The 18,916-nt window shown below is 44.7% G+C and overlaps 1 protein-coding gene across 1 annotated transcript in view; it reads right to left on the reverse strand.

The window, feature by feature from the left end:
* Positions 1 to 5,280: 5,280 nt before the first annotated feature.
* Positions 5,281 to 18,916, reverse strand: part of SOS2 (SOS Ras/Rho guanine nucleotide exchange factor 2) — a 103,442-nt gene continuing 89,806 nt past the window's right edge. The window contains exons 19-23 of the mRNA XM_075926152.1: positions 17,893 to 18,009; positions 10,849 to 11,110; positions 8,923 to 8,964; positions 7,621 to 7,730; positions 5,281 to 7,053 (exon numbers count right to left, since the gene is read on the reverse strand). Of these exons, the coding sequence (XP_075782267.1) occupies positions 6,544 to 7,053; positions 7,621 to 7,730; positions 8,923 to 8,964; positions 10,849 to 11,110; positions 17,893 to 18,009 (1,041 nt within the window). The 3' untranslated portion in view covers positions 5,281 to 6,543. The remainder of the gene's footprint in view (positions 7,054 to 7,620; positions 7,731 to 8,922; positions 8,965 to 10,848; positions 11,111 to 17,892; positions 18,010 to 18,916) is intronic.

Raw genomic sequence — 18,916 nt, forward strand, 5'->3', positions numbered from 1 at the left:
TGCACACCCCTTCTACCACCAGCACAGCGCCCCTGCCCTTCCTGAGTGCCAGACACTGCCCCCCTCACCTAACCCCAGACAGTCCCCCATCCCCTCCTACCACCAGCACAGCGCCCCTGCCCTTCCTGGGTGCCAGACACTGCCCCCCTCACCTAACCCCAGACGGTCCCCCATCCCCTCCTACCACCAGCACAGCGCCCCTGCCCTTCCTGGGTGCCAGACACTGCCCCCCTCACCTAACCCCAGACGGTCCCCCATCCCCTCCTACCACCAGCACAGCGCCCCTGCCCTTCCTGAGTGCCAGACACTGCCCCCCTCACCTAACCCCAGACAGTCCCCCATCCCCTTCTACCACCAGCACAGCGCCCCTGCCCTTCCTGGGTGCCAGACACTGCCCCCCTCACCTAACCCCAGACGGTCCCCCATTCCCTTCCCCTCCCCTCTACCATTGGGCTCATGCCCCTAACTGTATCCCTGCCTCCAATGCCGTGGGGTTTTTGCCCACAATAGCTGATGCCCAAATAATTCTGTTAGTCTTTAAGGTGCCACAGGCTGCCTCGTTGTTTTTGCAGCTCGACTAGCATGGCTACCCCTGCGATAATTGCGTCAGTTGTAATTTGTTGGTCAAACTTTTTACCTGGATGCCTCCTAGTTATTGTACAGTCCCCCTTACTGCAGCTCTCACTCTGTTTTTATCCCCATAACACCCCTGCAAAGGAAGTGTTGCTATTAACCCCCTTCTACAGAAAGTCAAAGGCACTGAGTGACATGCCCAAGGTCAGAAAGAAAATCTGTGGCAGCATAGGGTATTGAACCAGGAGCTTCTAAGTCCTAGTGCTCCTAGTGCCTTGACCACTGGACTATCTTTCCCATCTGCTCTCAAATCTTACTTCATTCCACATTTTCTCCTATTTCCTAGTTGTTGACTCATAGCACATAGTTGCTGGTAGCTGTACACGTCAACTGCATTACTGGAGTGGAAGTAATTCAGGGTATCTACTGCAGACAAAGGGATGGTAGCCACCTCTTGTTCATGTTCGGCAGAGACAACCCCTACTGCCACTGCACCAGCCAGCTCCATCCCCAGGTCTCACAGCCAACACACTTAAGAGGAGAGTTCCTACCTGAAATCAGTTTCCTGGCTCTCAGCACGCATAGCTGAGTGCTTCCTCTGTGCATCACAGCTTCCAAACATGGACCTCTCTCTCTCTGATGAAATTCAGTGCCTGGAGACCCTTCACGAGCCCGGCCAGAGTGACCGAGAGGTTTGGGGTCTCAAAGCCTGGTTTTTTTCCAGAATAGCTATAACATTTTACAGGAGCTTGGGAATTCCCACTGAAACTTTTCCACTTGATATTGGGAGAATACTTCCCCCAGTTCTCTGGCATCCAAAACACTCAGTCCGACTCCATCTTGTCACCAGGTTACTTTATTAGGCATGTCATCATTCTTTGCCCATGCTGGTCAGAACCAGGGGCTTAGGTTCAGGGCAATACCACAATTCCAATTCCTGTGTCACACCACACAGTTGACTTGACATCTTTTCTAGCTCCTTACATGCAAGAAGTATGGATGTTAAGACCAAGCATTGTGCAGGATGTTTTTGCAGACTTTGTTTTCTATAAACATACCCTCAATCATTAGTTTCTGCCTCCCTTGTTTACTATAAACATGTTCACATCATAAACAACCAGAAGTCCTGTGACACCTTATAGACTAACATTTATTGGAGCATAAGCTTTCGTGGGCAAAGACCCACTTCGTCAGATGCATGTTCACATTATGTAGTTCTTTCACTAATTACTTGTTTGGCTTGTTCAGCAATTACTTTTTCAGGATGTCTAGTCTTAACATGGGCCTCCTCGTGTCAGTTAAGCCAGGTCTACAGGGAGCAGCATAAACCAACATTGCAAGAATCAAGTGCAGTGGAAAGGAAACAGGTGAAATTCTGTGGCGCTGATTTCAGCCTAAGCTTGCCCAAAGGGCTCGACTCCTTGGGCTGATGCTGAAACAGAAAGCCAGTCAAATGGGGGCAGAACAGAGGAAGGCGTTCAACCCTTCTGAAGGCTGTCAGCCATTGGAAAGTCTGACAGCATCATTCAGTGTAAGGAGCACAGGGAGAAACAAGATGCGGACCTTCAGGCACCACTGAATGGCATGCAGATACCCTACCCAGTAGTCTCAAGAAATTCCAGCAGCATGACCTCTTCAGTGCTAACAAGACTGGTTCTCTTACCAGGGCTTTCCTGGCAGAAGCCTTTGCATGCTGCAAGAAAGGTCTGCAAGTGGTGGGGGAGGAAGAAGCTATGGACTGCATCCCGGAGATGAATGTCTGGCTTCGAAAATAGTGTAACTAGGAGGGCTTTGGATTCCTTGATCATAGGATGTTCTTCCCGGAAGAAGGACTGCTAAGTAGAAATGGGGTCCACCTACTGAGGGTGGGAAGAGCATATTTGGATACAGACTGGCTAATGTAGTGAGGGCTTTAAACTAGGTACAAAAGGGGTGACCCTTGGACTGAGGTTGAGATGGACATAGACCACATATATATTTCTGGGTAAGGATAAAGGGGGTAAAAACACCAAGGATGATGTCATTGCAGATGTCTATTATAGTCCACCAAACCAGGAAGAGGTAATTGAGGCTTTTTTTAAACAATTAACAAAATAATCCAAAGCACAGGACTTGGCAGTGATGGCAGACGTCAATTACCCAGACATCTGTTGGGAAAATAACACAGCAGAGCATAGGTTATCCAACAAGTTTTTGGAATGTACTGGAGACAACTTTTTACTTCAGAAGATGGAGATAGCTATTAGGAAAAAGGCTGTTGTAGATTTGGTTCTGAAAAATAGGGAGGAACTGAATGAGAATTTGAAAGTGGAAGGCAGCTTAGCTGAAAGCGATTGTGAAATGGTAGAGTTCGTGATTCTAAGGAACGGCAAGAGGGAAAACAGCAACATAAAGGCAATGGATTGCAAAGCGGCAGTGTGACGTAGTGGGGGTACTTGCTGGGCTGTGGTGACCTCTGCTGTCTGGAGCAAGACCCAGCAGGGAAAACCTCATTATGCAAAGGTGATGCCAAACCTGTTGAACCAGACACCCCCCATGGAGAGGAACAAAGGAAGGTGGATGCTGCCCTGGCTGGGGGGCAGGGCTGGAAGAGGGTGGGTTGGTTGCTGTCTGGGAGCATGGAGGAGACAGCCTAGGGAAAGGGGCTGGAGTTTAGGGGCCCAGTCTCCCCCATCTCAAGGGAGCCTGAGGCATCCTAGCCCAGCTCTGTGACCAGATTACATCTGTGCTGTGCTGTATCCTGGAGAGGCAATAAACTTCCTCTATTTCACCGGCTGGTGCAGTCTGTTTGTGCCATTTCGGGCTGCAGGAGACGGGGGACCCCCAACGCGCCGTCACAGGCAGACATTAGCAAACTCAGGGAGTTGGTTGGTAAAATACCATGTGAAGCAAGTCTCAGAGGAAAAACAATTGAAGACAGTTGGTAGTTTTTCAAAGAGACATTATTAAGAGCATGGGAGCAAACTATTACACTGAATAAGATAGGAAGTCTGACAAAAGACCACCGTGGCTTACCAGAATATCTTTAACAATCTACAAATCAAAGAAGAATCCTACAAAAAATGGAAACTAGGTCAAATTAGAAAGAACAAACAAGTAATACAAATATGTAAGGGCACGATTAGACAGGCCAAGGCACAAAATGAGATCAAACTAGATAGACATAAAGGGCAAGAATAAATTCTGCAAATACATTAGAAGCAAGAGGAACACAACAGGACAGGGTAGAGCTGTTACTCAATGAAGGAGGAAAAACAATAATAGAAAATGTGGAAGTAGCAGAGGTGTTTAATGTCTTCGTTTCGGTTTTCACCACAAAGGTTGTTGGATGCCTAGCATAGTGAAGGCCAGTAAAAATGGGATAGGATCAGAAGATAGAATAGGAAAAGAACGAGACATACCCTAAGTAATTTTTAACTCTACTATGGTGTGGATTAATGCTGTGGCAATTCATCCACTGAGGATGGATTTAGTAGGTCTTGTAAAGACCTGCTAAACTGACCACCAATCACTCTCCTGTCGATTCCAGTACTCCACCAGGACGAATTAGGGGAGACAACTGGAGAGTTTCTTCTGTGAACCAAGCATGGTGTGGAGCCTGCAGTAAGTAGATCTAAACTACATTGACTTGAGTTACACTACTCATGTAACTCAAACTAGGGATGTTAGATATCGTGTAATTGAACAGTGGTGTAACTGCATGAAATCTTAGTGGTTACACAACTATTCAATAGACCCAGGGGGGAAGCAAGGAGAGCCGGTGCTGGGGGAGCCAATACCTTTGCCACTGGGTGCATACAGGAAGATATCCTTCTTTGATGGGATAATCTTCTTGTCTAGAGGCACTATTTTAACACCGCTTTTAGGTATACAAAGCAAGAAGTTATTAGGTTCTCCTAGCTTCTAGAATGAGAGGACTGCTTGCTCCTTAAAATTGTCTAGATAGTCCTACTTAAAGTAACATCCTTGAAAGAAAAATGGACTAGTAAACTTACCCTTGAATTGACCAAGTGTAGGGATTTTGCCAGGAGATTTACAGCCCAGCTTTCCAACATTACTGATGACACACCTAGGTATGGTGATAAAACAATTCAGAGAAAATCTTTTCTAATTTCTCTTAGTTGGAGTGTTCAGCTCCAGTTGATAACTATGCTCTAATTCAGAGCCGGCCAGACTGTATCCTGGAAGTTATGAGTTTGATGAATTACTGCATGAATTCCTATGACCTCTGTTATGCAGGTCAGCATAAATCACAATGATCTCTTCTGACCCTAATATTTATCCATATAAAACTTGCATCCTTCCTCAAAGGAAGAGCTGGACTAGGAGGAGGGGAAAGGGAGAGAGTTTGGGGGTTTTAAAAAGAGATTGTGCATCTTCAGTTTTGTTTGGTTCTTCTTGACCTTTTTTTTTTTTTTTTTTAAATAAAGGAACCACTTCTGTAACGTTCTCCCTTACAATGTTGTGACTTTTCTACTGAAAGGGGTAAAGATTTTTTGGTGGGTTGCCTGATGGGTCTGACTTGTCTGCCTGAGGTCTTTTCTAACAGCTTTGATATGGGCCAACTAACTGCAGATAGGAAGACAACTCAGTTGTAAGCTTAAGCAGAAGTGGCATGATAGAAGAATCTTGCACATTCTGGCAGATATTGTATTCCTCTCTCCCCCCTCCCTTACAAGGAACACACAGTAATCACTCACTTAAAAATTAAGACTGGGATGATTTATTAATCTTGTTAAGAACTCTGATACAAAGCACAGTAAAAGGCCACAGACCAGTAAATAAAATGTGGTTTTGACCACTTTACAAATTCTGCTACAGTACTACCAGTAAAACACCAGTTCAAACAATAAGTAGTTCAACTGGCAAAGAAAGTTCCATTCACTTTTCAGTTTAAAAAGTTTAATAAAGCTTTAAGTGTTTGCTGGTCTAAATGCTACCAATTTCCAAAAGGGAATTCATACTTAAATGCAGTTAGATCTAAAGAACATGATTAGGTTTGGAAGGCAATACTTTGTTCCTAAGCCATCGGAAATACTTCTGAATGTTTAAGATTGCAAGAGTAGCAGACTGTATTACAGGCCTCAAGTCACTTAAATTTATACAGGTTATTAGCATTATCTGTAAATATACAATATAAACAGCTGTACATACATGGCATATAGCTTTGTTCTCCAAAACAGTAGGCAACTCTTTAGCTTAAGACACCTTTGCCTGCCAAAACAAAAAGGCACATCTGAACAAGATGCATGCTAAATACTAGGGATTCTTTCCAATAAATGGGTTAGGTAGTCCTAGGTTATACTTTGTCAAAATAACCAAAACTAATAGTGCATTCTGATATCTTCAGGTTTAGATTTTCAACCCTCCCTCCCCCTCCCTCTTTTTTTTTTTTCTTTTCTTTTTCATCTTCAGCAGCAAATGACTGGATATTAAGACACGGCATTAAAACTCTGAGAACAGTAGTTGTCATTCACAAACTTCCGAAATTTACACAAAATTAGAAGGCAAGTAGCCAGAGAGGTTTAAAATAAGCAACACTACCCATCCTCATGCTTGTATAGCGATTCCACCGTTTGTTTTTTTAAAAAAGGCCACTAGTGTTCAAATCTGAAAAATTCCACAAACGCACCTTTTTTGGCTCAGTGCAATGAACTGATGTCAGTTTAAATTCATGTAGTGTAGTTTACAGTGCAAAATATATAATCTTTATACTGGCATAACTGTCGGCACTGAGGATCGGAGACAAGACAATGCTACTGATCACCTGAGGGTAATGCTGTGGGAGTAGACAAAGACTAGAGTGAATATTCTTATTTTTCTAATTTTTAAAAACTTTTTTTTTTTTGATCAGCAGCACTTTGTAAGAGCATTATTTGTGAAAGTACTAAAATACACTGCCTTTTTTGAATAAATAAAAAAGGAACTTTACAAATACTATTCCAGTGTCAATGACTAATATGGCTAAGTTCATTGAGGCGCGTCTGCATTTTCTAGCAAAGATGGTCTGTCCAAAGGAGGATGGGAAAGCTCCCTTTTGTAAGTCTTTGGTGGCAGTTTTGGTAATTGAGGGCTAGAATTTTGCCTTGGTGGGACTGGGGGAGCTGGAGGATGGGCAAGGTTGTTGTGACTCGAGCTGAGCGCATAGCAGCGACGCAGTATCCTTGGAGAGGGTGTGCTTGGAGGAGTGTTTGGTGAGCTTGGGCATGTGCTGGCTTCCCTGAACCGATCTGGATCTCTGTGAAAGCGCCCCAAAGGAGGTGGCTGGAGATTAAATGGACAGTTTATGAAGTGTTCTGGAGGCCGAAGTGGTACTGGTGGAGGGGTATCAGGAAGAGGGTCTCTTGGGGGAGGTGGTGGAGGACTATGCAGCAGCTGATCAGATGGATTATTGTAAGCAGGAACTCTAGGTTGTATCTTTGGAGGAGGTGGTTGCCTGGGTGGAATAGCAGGAGGGTCATCATCAGATTTTAAACTTCCCTGAAATAAAGAAAAAGAAGTCATCTTGAGAACCTTACATTTCTTATCATGAATTTTCTGACATACACTGAATGAAGGTTGAAAACTGACAAAGTCTAGCCTTTATCAGGTGAAACCATGGAGTTAGAGCACTGATTACTAGAAAATAACTGTTACAACCCCAGCGGCAATAGTTTTTCTCCTAAAATGAGAATCACTCTCACATGTACACCCCCCTCCCCAAAATAGAATAATGCCTCATAGTGTAGTGCATTCATGTAGTCTATTTGTAGTTTAGTTATGCTACTTCATATAGCACTCTGACTAGGGTTGCCATGTATTTTATAAGAGTAGTGAAATCATCTTAATATGAAACCTCATTTTAGCTCTCATTGCATTTTTGCTACGAAGTGGGGATAACAGGACAAGGGTTCTGCTTATTCTGTGAGAATTATTAAATCTGAGGATTAACAAAGTTGGGTACATTAGAACAATGTAGTGCATGTCAAAGACCAATGTTTTGGAAGCTGCTCAAATCTACCAATACGTTTACTACGAAGATGCTTTAATTAACACACATACAATCACCTTAGAGTTAGAAGCATCCTGATCAAACTTTTTGCGTGGTGGAAGTGGAGGAGGAACCAGAAACTCTTCACTTAGTTTATGTAAACTACCACATGAACTGAAGAAAGATTCTATAAAGACAAGAGGACAGATTCAGGCAGTGCACAATACCAGAAAGTAAAACATTCTGACCATTTTTGGACAAAATTAGAAGCAAACTAACAGTTTCTAAAAGACACAAAGTGGTTGATGTAATATCTTTTACTGAACCAACTTCTGTTGGTGAGAGAAGTTGGTCCAATAAAAGACATGACCTCACCCCCTGGTATTTCTAGTATCCTGGGACTGACACGGCTACAAGAACACAGCATAAAACAGATTATTGGTATGCAACAGCATTCTTCACTGTTCAGCCCAGCTGAAGGAAGTTATATTACCAGTCATTTTTGTAATCAGACACTGCATTTCATGAAGCAGACTTTGGTCTGAAGTACAATATACACTGATACAACAGGAAATAAGCAATATTGAATGCTTCAATTTGACAGTCTTTCCATGCTCTCTATATTTAGAAGATGAAAAAATAAAGTCCTGATAAGATAGTAGGCAACAAAATCATTTCATTTGGAAGCATTTTCCATGAGGAAGAATTCATTGTTTCTAACTGGAAGCATACAGTGGTATATGTGGTTTTGGCATATGTTTAAAATAAAAAACTGGCATGGAAAACATCCTCACGTCAAAAACTGATTACATGTTTCACATTCGGAGTTTACAGGGCTGCTGCTGAAACTCCACAGCAAAAAGATGATAGAGCAGACAAAATTAGCACATCAGACTCCAACTTCCACAACTTCTCTCATCTCCCTCAGAAGTTTCCAAACTTTCCCCTTTGAGGGGAAAAAAGGGATAATTTAAGATTTATTCAGAAAAATAAGTTAGCCATTTACAGAAGAAAACAATGGCTTCTGCTATAGCTTGTTTCTTGCCATTAGATACATGCTGCAGCTCAGTATGTTAAGTGGATTTGTTTCCCCAATTTCATATAGTATTCTACAATTCTAGATTTTCATAAAATCAAATGGCAAATAAAAATGCCAGCTTTTATTCTAGAGGAAGTAAGAAGGAAGAGCAGGGACAGGTGGCTGCAGCACTGCTCTCAAGTGCAAATTAGATGCATTACACATGCAAATACCATCTGTGATTATCCTGAATGGTATGGAAAGCATTAGAGAGTTTAATTATTCTTAGGCTCTTCTAAATGTACTTTTATATCCGCAAATGGAAAGACTATTGACAAACTGCAGGAGTTAGGATACTCACTTGACTGTGGCAAATGGACAGGAGCAAAGATGCTATTGTTACCTATTAAAAATTAAAAAGGAAAATGGATCAGAGAAAAAAAATTGCCACCAAAACAGTATTCTTCAATTTCACCCGTTTATACAATATCCCAAAGACCAGTATGTACTGGAGTATAGCTTTAAAATATCCCTGATGTACTCTCAAATCTTTTGTTAAAACTAGGTATGCTTTACACCATGTAGGTATTTCTAGACTAAAAACTGAAAGCTATTGTTGAGAATATACTGCTTTTTAAACAATATTGATAAAATGTTAGTTAAAATATACTGAATATTATAAACTTGGGAAATTACAACTGAATTTTGACACCAACAATCAATCACCCCCAGTAACTTTTTACTTGGAGGTTGCAGAGCCTTCACTGTTTGCCACATGCTACCCAAGTCTGTCATGCAATCCCCTTTCTGGTGTTTAGTTTTATGGTGATATGTGATCAGAACCATTATCCATCCATCCTATTCCATGCAGAAGGTATCATAAGGTAGTTTGTTGTATCCTGTGGATCCTGGCACCCAAATTTGTCAACAGGAGAACACGTGTGAATGGTCAGCTGACCACTGACAGCGCAACACAGAGCAGCCAGACTGATGGGGAGAAGAAGGACTGAGGGTGAACTTCTCTGCAGCAAAGATAACAAACATAATACCCATGCACGGCTCAAGCCCTACTTTAACCCTCAAAATAAAGCGTCAGTGTACATAGGTCATGCTGACCAGCCGGAGAGGAGTTAATTGCACCTGAATGCACGTCACCCTCCTCAGGTGACTCAACTGAATGGGCAACAAGCAGAATTACCCCAGTGACAACCACATTCCCAGGAGTGCTTGGGACAGCTGTAATGGGAGGTGGGGGTGGAGAAGAAAGGGCCCATCATTTAAATTCTTTTGCAGACAAAATCAGCTGTTGACTTCCATTCCATACTTGGTGCATAGCTTCTATGGGTGAGGAAAGAGGTAGAAACACAATTCGATAGTGCTGATGAAGCAGGTACAAACACTGCTGGCTGAGCTTGTAACTTTCATGAATACTTGTGTCATTTGTGGGAGAAAGGGCAAATATTGCAGGCCTGTATTTGGAACAAGTTTCCCAAGAAAACCTCAGCAACTGGCAACACTGTACACCACGTCAGGCCTCAACATCCTATGCCACTCCCAGCAGTAACAGACTCTGCCGAAAAGGTGCTTATGGGTTCCAACTTTTTAGTGGAATTCAAGGTTGCTGTATTTTCCCAATTGCCTCCACCCCTGTCTCAAGAAAGCTTTCCAATTCATTTCCAACGCTGCTTTTCTGATTAAGAGAATATCCCATCAACATCAAACCCAATACACCAGAGTCTTTTCTATAACACAGACTGGCTTTGGCACTGTAATGAAGACGACACACCATCTTAAATAGCACGTTCTTGTTGATGCTCCCAGCTATATGGATATAGCCAAGGAGTAGCAATCTGTGACACAGGGTCTGGCTATAACTTACTTTGTTTAAACATACACACACCCACTCCCCACGCCAGTCCCTGAACAGATAGGCGACACCTTTCAGGAAATACAGCCCAACACCTTTGCTTGGATCCCAAGAAGCAACACAAGAATAAACCCTACTCAAACCCAAGGAAAGCGCAAACTCTCTAGGTATTTGCACAGCTCCCTCTACACAGAACCTCGTAAAAACCAAGAACTAACACCACCATGTGCATTTCTTCCAAGACTAAAGACTCACAGGCACACCAGAAAAAGAACACAGAAATAAGATTACGTTGAACAACACAACCTAGTGTTACTTACTATAACAAAACATTTACTAAGGAACAAGAGGACCATACACAGAGGGTGGATTAGAACAGCAAATGAACCCCAAAGTAAATATAATAAAATACATACATACCATAAGAACTGTTGAGATCAATATCCAAAAATACACTAAGCTCTGAAGAGGCAGAAACTGGTGGAGTAGATGGCGTATTTGGAGAAGTTGGGGCTGATACTGCTGACTCATGCTCTGCTTCAGTGATCCTACTGAAACTTATTTTACATGGTTCCCTTTCCAATGGCGTTGGGTGACCTCGCAAGGTGCCAGAGGTGGAACCATGTCTGCCAGTATTGGGCCTTATTCCAGGAGATTTTAGCGGGTATGTTGTTTTTCTAGGCTAGAGCAAGTAATCATGATTAGTATTACTAGCATTTAGTACAGAAAACACACAGTAAAAAGGTCAACCCACTTTCCAACATTTTTTGGGGCATGAGGGAGGAAGGAATTGAGCACAACACCCTGAACAACCATAAAAAAAAATCATTTTTTTAACAGTAGGTGATTTTTATACTGGGTCTGTCACGGTTTATTGTCAAACTACTTTTTGGTGGGTTTAATAAAACTGTGAAAATTTGCTCAGCTCAAGAAACTTTCCTTTCAGTAATTCCAAAGAATTATTAGCCTGGAGTTTCAAATGTGCATTAATTAGAACAAACCACGGAAGTCAGGAAGGTGCATCCCAAGGACGCTCCTTTGCAGACTGTAATCAGCATGAGCACCAGGGCAGCCTCTTGCTTATCCTGTAGAAATTCACCAGGCCCTGACCACAGGTACAGATTCAAGATTTGGAATCCCAGGAGATGGGAGTCTTTAAAAAACCCTATTCTTCCTTTTTTATATATATTCTGGTATCTGATTTAGTTTCTGGTATCTGTTTTAGTCATTATATAATTGAGGCACAAGGGTGACAGGTGCGACTGGTATGACACTGCAATTAAAAGAAGCATGAATATATCGGAATATCACATTCTTACATCACATTCTGCATGGTGGTATATCAGTGCCTCCAGAACACTCCGCTAGCTAGAATTTCAGAAAAGCAAATCCCTGTTCTACGAGAAAGGGAGGTTGTTGACTTGTAACTGGAGGTTCTTCAAGATGTGTGGTTCCTATATGAATTCAACATGTGGGTAAAACTGTGCACAATGTGCCTGAGTTTAGATTTCTAGCAAATAGTGTCCACCGATCCATGCCCACAAAGATGTTTTCCGTGTGTTCCAAACTGAGGGTACAAGAAGCAGGATGGACAGATGCTTATCTAGGTCCTCTTTTAACACAAATCAGAAGAATCTGAAGTAGATCAAAAGAAAGGTGGTCATGGAACAGAGATAGGGATTCAACAACTCAAAGGACCATCACTGCAGGTCAGTAAACTTCCATCTTTGCTGGTCAGGATGTGTATTCCACGTGAGTGATTGATAAGCAGTAGTTAAAGAGGAGAGGAGCATGGGGAAGCAGCAGGTATAGATGTTTGTAATATTGCATCCCACCAGCTACATGTGCAGAGGATGCTCGAACTAATGCATATCATGTTTTGTGAATGGATAGATGGAGGTCTCGTAGCCACTCTACAGATGTTCCATATACAGGCAGTCCCCGACTTACGCGGATCCGACTTATGTCGGATCCGCACTTACGAACGGGGCTCTCTCGCCCCGGAGCTCACAGGCAGCGGTCAGCCACCTCGAGCTCCGGGGCGAGAAAAGCTGCTCCCGGTGCCCCTGGTTTGCTCGCGGTGTCCCTGGTCTGCTGGAGACGGTCCCCAGCAGATCAGAGGCACCGCGAGCAAACCCGCAGCAGCGCGGGGACCCCGCGGCGGCTGCGGGTTTGCTCCCGGTGCCCCATGTCTGCTGGGGACCATCTACAGCAAACCAGGGGCACCGGGAGCAAAGCGGTCCGGCCACAGCAAAGCCTCAGAGGCGAGGCACCCCCGCTGCCGCTTTGCTCCCTGTGTCCCTGGTCTGCTGGGGGGGGCGCAGCTAGTGTGCCCCCCCCCAGCAGACCAGGCTTTTGTTGTGGACCCTGGGGCAGAGCAGCTGGGGCGCTGCCGGTTGGTCCCGCTGCGCCGCTCTGGGCACTACTGGACCAACCTGGCAGCACCCCAACTGCTCTGTCCCAGGCGTCCTGATTCAGCCGCTGCTGGTCAGTTTCAGCAGTGGCTGAATCAGGACTCCTGGGGCAGGGCAGCTGGGGTGCTGCTGGGTTGGTCCAGTAGCGCCGAGGAGCAGTGCTACTGGAGCAACCCAGCAGCACCCCAGCTGCTCTGCCCCAGACATCCCCAAGTCAGCCGTTGCTGAAACTGACCAGCGCTGACTACAGGAAGCCCGAGGCACAGTTGCTCTGCCCCGGGCTTCCTGGAATCAGCTGCTGATCAGTTTCAGCAGCAGCTGACTTGGGGTTCTTAAGTTGAATCTGTATGTAAGTCAGAACTGGCGGTCAGTTTCAGCAGTGGCTGAATCTGGACGCCAGTTCCGACTTGCATACAGATTCAACTTAGGAACAAACCTACAGTCCCTATCTTGTACGTAACCCGGGGACTGCCTGTAGTTACACCTCTTCAAGCAATGCTGCTATGGTTATCTGGGCTCAAGTGAAATGAGCTGTAAGATCATCTGGAGGAGGAATACAGGTCAGGCATTAACAGAATGATGCAGCTGGAACATAAGAACGGCCATACTGCCTCAGATCAAAGGTCCATCTAGCCCGGTACAGTAAAACTCCATTAGTCCAGCATCCAATGCTCCGGGACTCCTGATGGTCCGGCACCATCAGGAACCCGGAAGTGCTGGGGCAGCCAGACAGGCTTCCCCCATTCAGCTGCTGCTGAAACTGACCAGCAGCTGAATCGGGGAAGCCGGGAGCAGAGCAGCTGGGGTCCTGCCGGGTTGGTCTGGTAGCGCTGCCCCTTGGGGCTGCGGGACCAACCCAGCAGCACCCCAGCTGCTCTTGGGGACGCCTGGGGCAGAGCAGCTGGGGTCCTGCCGGGTTGGTCCAGCAGCGCCAAAGGACGGTGATGCGGGACCAACCCGGCAGGACCCCAGCTGCTCTGACCCCGGGGGTCCCCGATCCAGAGCTGCTCTGCCCCGGGCTTCCTAGAATCAGCCGCTGATCTGTTTCAGCAGCGGCTGACTTGAGGACCCCTGGGGCAGAGCAGCTGGGGTCCTGCCGGGTTGGTCCCGCAGCGCCGAGGGGCGGCGCTACAAGACCAACCTGGCAGCACCCCAGCTGCTCTGCCCCAGGTGTCCCCAAGAGCAGCTGGAGTGCTGCTGGGTTGGTGCCGTAGCGCCGCCCCTCGGTGCTGCGGGACCAACCCGGAAGCACCCCAGCTGCTCTATTGCAGGCATCCCTGATTCAGCTGCTGCTGAAACTGACCAGCAGCGGCTGAATCAGGGGCTCCTGGGGCAGAGCCTGACTATCGTAAGGGGGGGATATGAGGGGTCTGGGGTGGCATCCCCTCCCACCCCACTCCAGACCCCTCATTGCCCCTCCTTCTGATAGTCCGGCATATCTGATAATCCGGCACCCCCTGGGTCCTAAAGGTGCCGGATTATCGGAAGTTTACTGTATCTTCCGACAGTAGCCAATGCCAGGTGTCCCAGAGAGAATGAACAGAACAGGGAATCCTCTAATGATCCCTCCCATCACCCATTCCCAGCTTCTGACAGAGGCTAGGGACACCATTCCTGACCATCCTGGCTAATAGCCATTGATGGACCTAAACTCCATGAATTTATCTAGCTTTTTTTGAACCTTGTTAAAGTCCTGGTCTTCACAACATCCTCTGGCAAGGAGTTCCACAGACTGACTGTGCAATGAAGAAATACTTCCTTTTGTTTTAAACCTGCTGCCCATTAATTTCATTTGGCGACCCCTAGTTCTTGTGTTATGGGAACAAGTAAATAACTTTTCCTTATTCACTTTCTCCACTCCGGTCATGATTTTATAGATCTCTATCATATTCCCCCTTTCTAAGCGGAAAAGTCCTAATTTTATCACTCTCTCCTCATATGGCAGCAATTCCAAAACTCTAATAATTTTTGTTGCCCTTTTCTGAACTGTCTCCAGTGCAGAGAGATCTTTTTTGAGATGAGGTAACCACATCTGCATGCAATATTCAAGATGTGGGCATACCATGGATTTATAGAGAAGCAATAAGACAGTCTCTGTCTTATTCTTTATCCCTTTAATTATTCCTAAAATTCACTCAGAGCCTCTGAGAAGATGTCTGCCCTCATGGCTCTTCTGCTACAACAAATAGGCTTGATGATTTTGTAATTGATTTAATCTTTTGCAGGTAGAACATCAGAGCTTAATGTCCATAGAGTGAAGTCTTCTCTCCTCATAGGAAGCAAAAGGTTTGGGGAACAATACCAGTAAGTGGATAGGATGATTCATGTGAAATTTATTTTGCTTTGGGGACAAGTTTTGGGTGAAGTCACTTCATTCTTCCACAGCTGTTAACATTTTATTTTTTAAAGTAACTAAAATGATAAAAGTAAATCAGCTACATCTGACTTATAAGACTGTACCTCACTTTAAATTGTGTGATATATTTCAGTCCAGCACTGAAGTGAGAATTTCCATTTAGCTCTGAAAGTGAACTTTATTCTGAAAATAGCCCTCAATATCAGAGAAATATACACCAGTTAATATTTATTTCAAAATGCTCTTGTAAAGGTCTCTCCTTTCTTTATGCAGTTTTTTCCACATCCGGAAATGAACAGGGTTTTATTAGGCTATCAAGCCTTTTTACAAGTTCTAATGAGAAGAACTACACTGCATCAACTCAGAAAGAATAGCTTTTAAAGTCTAAGTTTTTATCGTAAAACACAATATACCTATATAAAAGCCAAAAGAGGTGTATTTTTAGGATCTAAAACCATCTCCCAAACAAAAAAATAATCGAACAGTTTTGGAATAAAAGGTCAGACCAAGAAATCTGATGAAGGAATGCCTGACATAGTGAATGCTAGAGGGAAGGGGGAAGGTTTAGAAGATAAAATAAAAAAAGAACAAGTTAAAAATCACTTAGAAAAGTTAAGTGTCTGCAAGTCACCAGGGCCTGATGACATGCATCCTAGAATACTTAAGGAGCTGATAGAGGAGGTATCTGAGCCTTCAGCTATCATCTTTGGAAAATCATGGAAGACACAAGAGATTCCAGAAGATTGGAAAAGAGGAAATATAGTGCCCATCTACAAAAAGGGAAATAAAAACAACCCAGGAAACTACAGACCAATCAGTTTAACTTCTGTGCCAGGAAAGATAATGGAGCACGTAATTAAGGAAATCATCTGCAATCACTTGGAAGATAATAAGGTGATAGGGAACAGCCAGCATGGATTTGTAAAGAACAAATCATGTCAAAACAATCTGATAGCTTCCTTTGATAGGATAACGAGTCTTGTGGATAAGGGGGAAGCGGTGGATGGGGTATACCTAGACTTTAGCAAGGCATATGATATGGTCTCGCATGATAGTCTTATCAATAAACTAAGCAAATACAACTATTTGGGACTACTATAAGGTGGATGCATAACTGGCTGGATAACCGTTCCCAGAGAGTAGTTATTAATGGTTCACAATCCTGCTGGACGTCAAGTATCAGAGGGGTAGCCGTGTTAGTCTGAATCTGCAAAAGCGGCGAGGAGTCCTGTGGCACCTTATAGACTAACTGAAGTGTAGGAGCATAAGCTTTCGTGGGCAAACACCCACTTCGTCAGATGCATCTGATGAAGTGGGTCTTTGCCCACGAAAGCTTATGCTCCTACACTTCAGTTAGTCTATAAGGTGCCACAGGACTCCTCGCCCCAATCCTGCTGGAGAGGAGTAACAAGCGGGGTTCCGCAGGGGTCTATTTTGGGACCAGCTCTCTTCAATATCTTCATCAACGATTTAGATGCTGGCATACAGAGTACGCTTATTAAGTCTGCAGATGACACCAAGTGTGGAGGGGTTGCAACTGCTTTGGAAGATGGGGTCATAATTCAAAATGATCTGGACAAATTGGAGAAATGATCTGAGGTACACAGGATGTCATTTAATAAGGACAAATGCAAAGTGCTCCACTTAGGAAGGAACAATCAGTTTCACACATACAGAATGGGAAGCGACTGTTTAGGAAGGAGTACAGCAGAAAGGGATCTAGGGGTTATAGTGGACCACAAACTAAATATGAGTCAACAGTGTGACACTGTTGCAAAAAAAGCAAACATGATTCTGGGCTGCATTAACAGGTGTGTTGTGAGCAAGACACGAGAAGTCATTCTTCTGCTCTACTCTGTGCTGATTAGGCCTCAGTTGGAGTATTGTGTCTAGTTCTGGGTGCCACATTTCAAGAAAGATGTGGAGAAATTGGACATGGTCCAGAGAAGAGCAACAAGAATGATTAAAGGTCTAGAGAACATGAGCTATGAAGGAAGATTGAAAGAATTGGGCTTGTTTAGTTTGGAAAAGAGAAGATTGAGAGGGGACATGATAGCGGTTTTCAGTTATCTAAAAGAGTGTCACAAGGAGGAGGGAGACAACTTGTTCTTCCTGGCCTCTGAGGATAGAACAAGAAGCAATGGGCTTAAACTGCAGCAAGGGAGGTTTAGGTTGGACATTAGGAAAAAGCTCCTAGAAGTCAGGGTGGTTAAACACTGGAATAAATTGCCTAGGGTGGTTGTGGAATCTCTATCTCTGGAGATATTTAAGAGTAGGTTAGATAAATGTCTATCAGGGATGGTCTAGATCAGTGGTTCTCAACCACGGGCCATATGGCTCCCCAGGGGCCACGCCCTACCTCTACGGGGCCACATGGAAAAAAAGGAACATTAGGTAAATTATGTTCCTTTTTTTCCAACTAACTGCAGCTATAAGGGGGGCCACAGAGGTAAACAAGGCTCAGAAGGGGGCCATGAGCAAAAAAAGGTTGAGAAACACTGGTCTAGACAGTACTGGGTCCTGTCATGAGGGCAGGGGACTGGACTCGATAACCTCTCGAGGTCCCTTCCAGTCCTAATATTCTATGATTCTATGATAATTTTAAAGAAACTAAATATAAATTATGGTTATTCATATTCATTCATTAAAGTAGTAGTCATCTTAAAAAAGTAGAAGAAAATACACAAGTCTTACAAATCTAGGTGGCTGCTTGCAGTTTCGAGGTTCAATTTCTAATGATTTGTTGAACAAATAGTCTGTAAACTCTTTTTCTGGTGCATTTCCCATAGGATTGAGATTTTCAAAGAACCGCTAAAATGAGATAGACAAGTTTCAATAAATAATTTTATATTCTCTTCTATATACATATGCAGAAAATACAAAACTGTTCAAGAAGTCTCAACATTTCACTGGCTAAACAACAGCTTTTATTCTACTGTTAACTTATTCTTAGAAAAAATACAGGAACAAGTACTGACACAAATGACAGTAAAAAACATACAAGTTACAGGCAGTCCCCGAGTTACGCGGATCCGACTTATGTCGGATCCGCACTTACGAACGGGGCTCTCTCGCCCCGGAGCTCGCAGGCAGCGGGACCGCCCAGAGTGCAGCGGTCCCGCCACCTCGACCTCTGGGGTGAGAAAAGCTGCTCTGGGTGCCCCTGGTCTGCTGGGGACCGTCTCCAGCAGACCAGGGACACCTGGAGCAAAGCCGCAGCGGCGGCGGGGTCCCGCGCCTCTGAGGCTTTGCCACAGCAAAGCCTCAGAGGCGCGGGACCCCGCCGCCGCTGCGGCTTTGCTCCCTGTGTCCCTGGTCTGCCGGGGGAGGGGGGCGCAGCTAGTGCGCCCGCCCCCCCCAGCAGACCAGGCTTTTGTTGTGGACCCTGGGGTAGAGCAGCTGGGGTGCTGCCGGGTTGGTCCTGCAGGGACCTACCTGGCAGCCCAGCTGTTCTGTCCCAGGCTTGAGATTCAGCCGCTGTTGAAACTGATCAGGCTGATTCCAGGAAGCTGGGGGCAGAGCAATTCTGCCTCCAGCTTCCTGTAGTCAGCCCCTGGTCAGTTTCAGCAGCAGCGGCTGAATCTGGAGCCAGTTCCGACTTACATACAAATTCAACTTAAGAACAAACCTATCGTCCCTATCTTGTACGTAACCCGGGGACTGCCTGTATTGATAATTAGGCTTGGAAGGATTACTTTTTTATCAGTAAATGTAAATT

Source organism: Pelodiscus sinensis, chromosome 4 (genome assembly GCF_049634645.1).
Source record: "Pelodiscus sinensis isolate JC-2024 chromosome 4, ASM4963464v1, whole genome shotgun sequence".
NCBI classification, from domain to species: Eukaryota; Metazoa; Chordata; order Testudines; family Trionychidae; genus Pelodiscus; species Pelodiscus sinensis.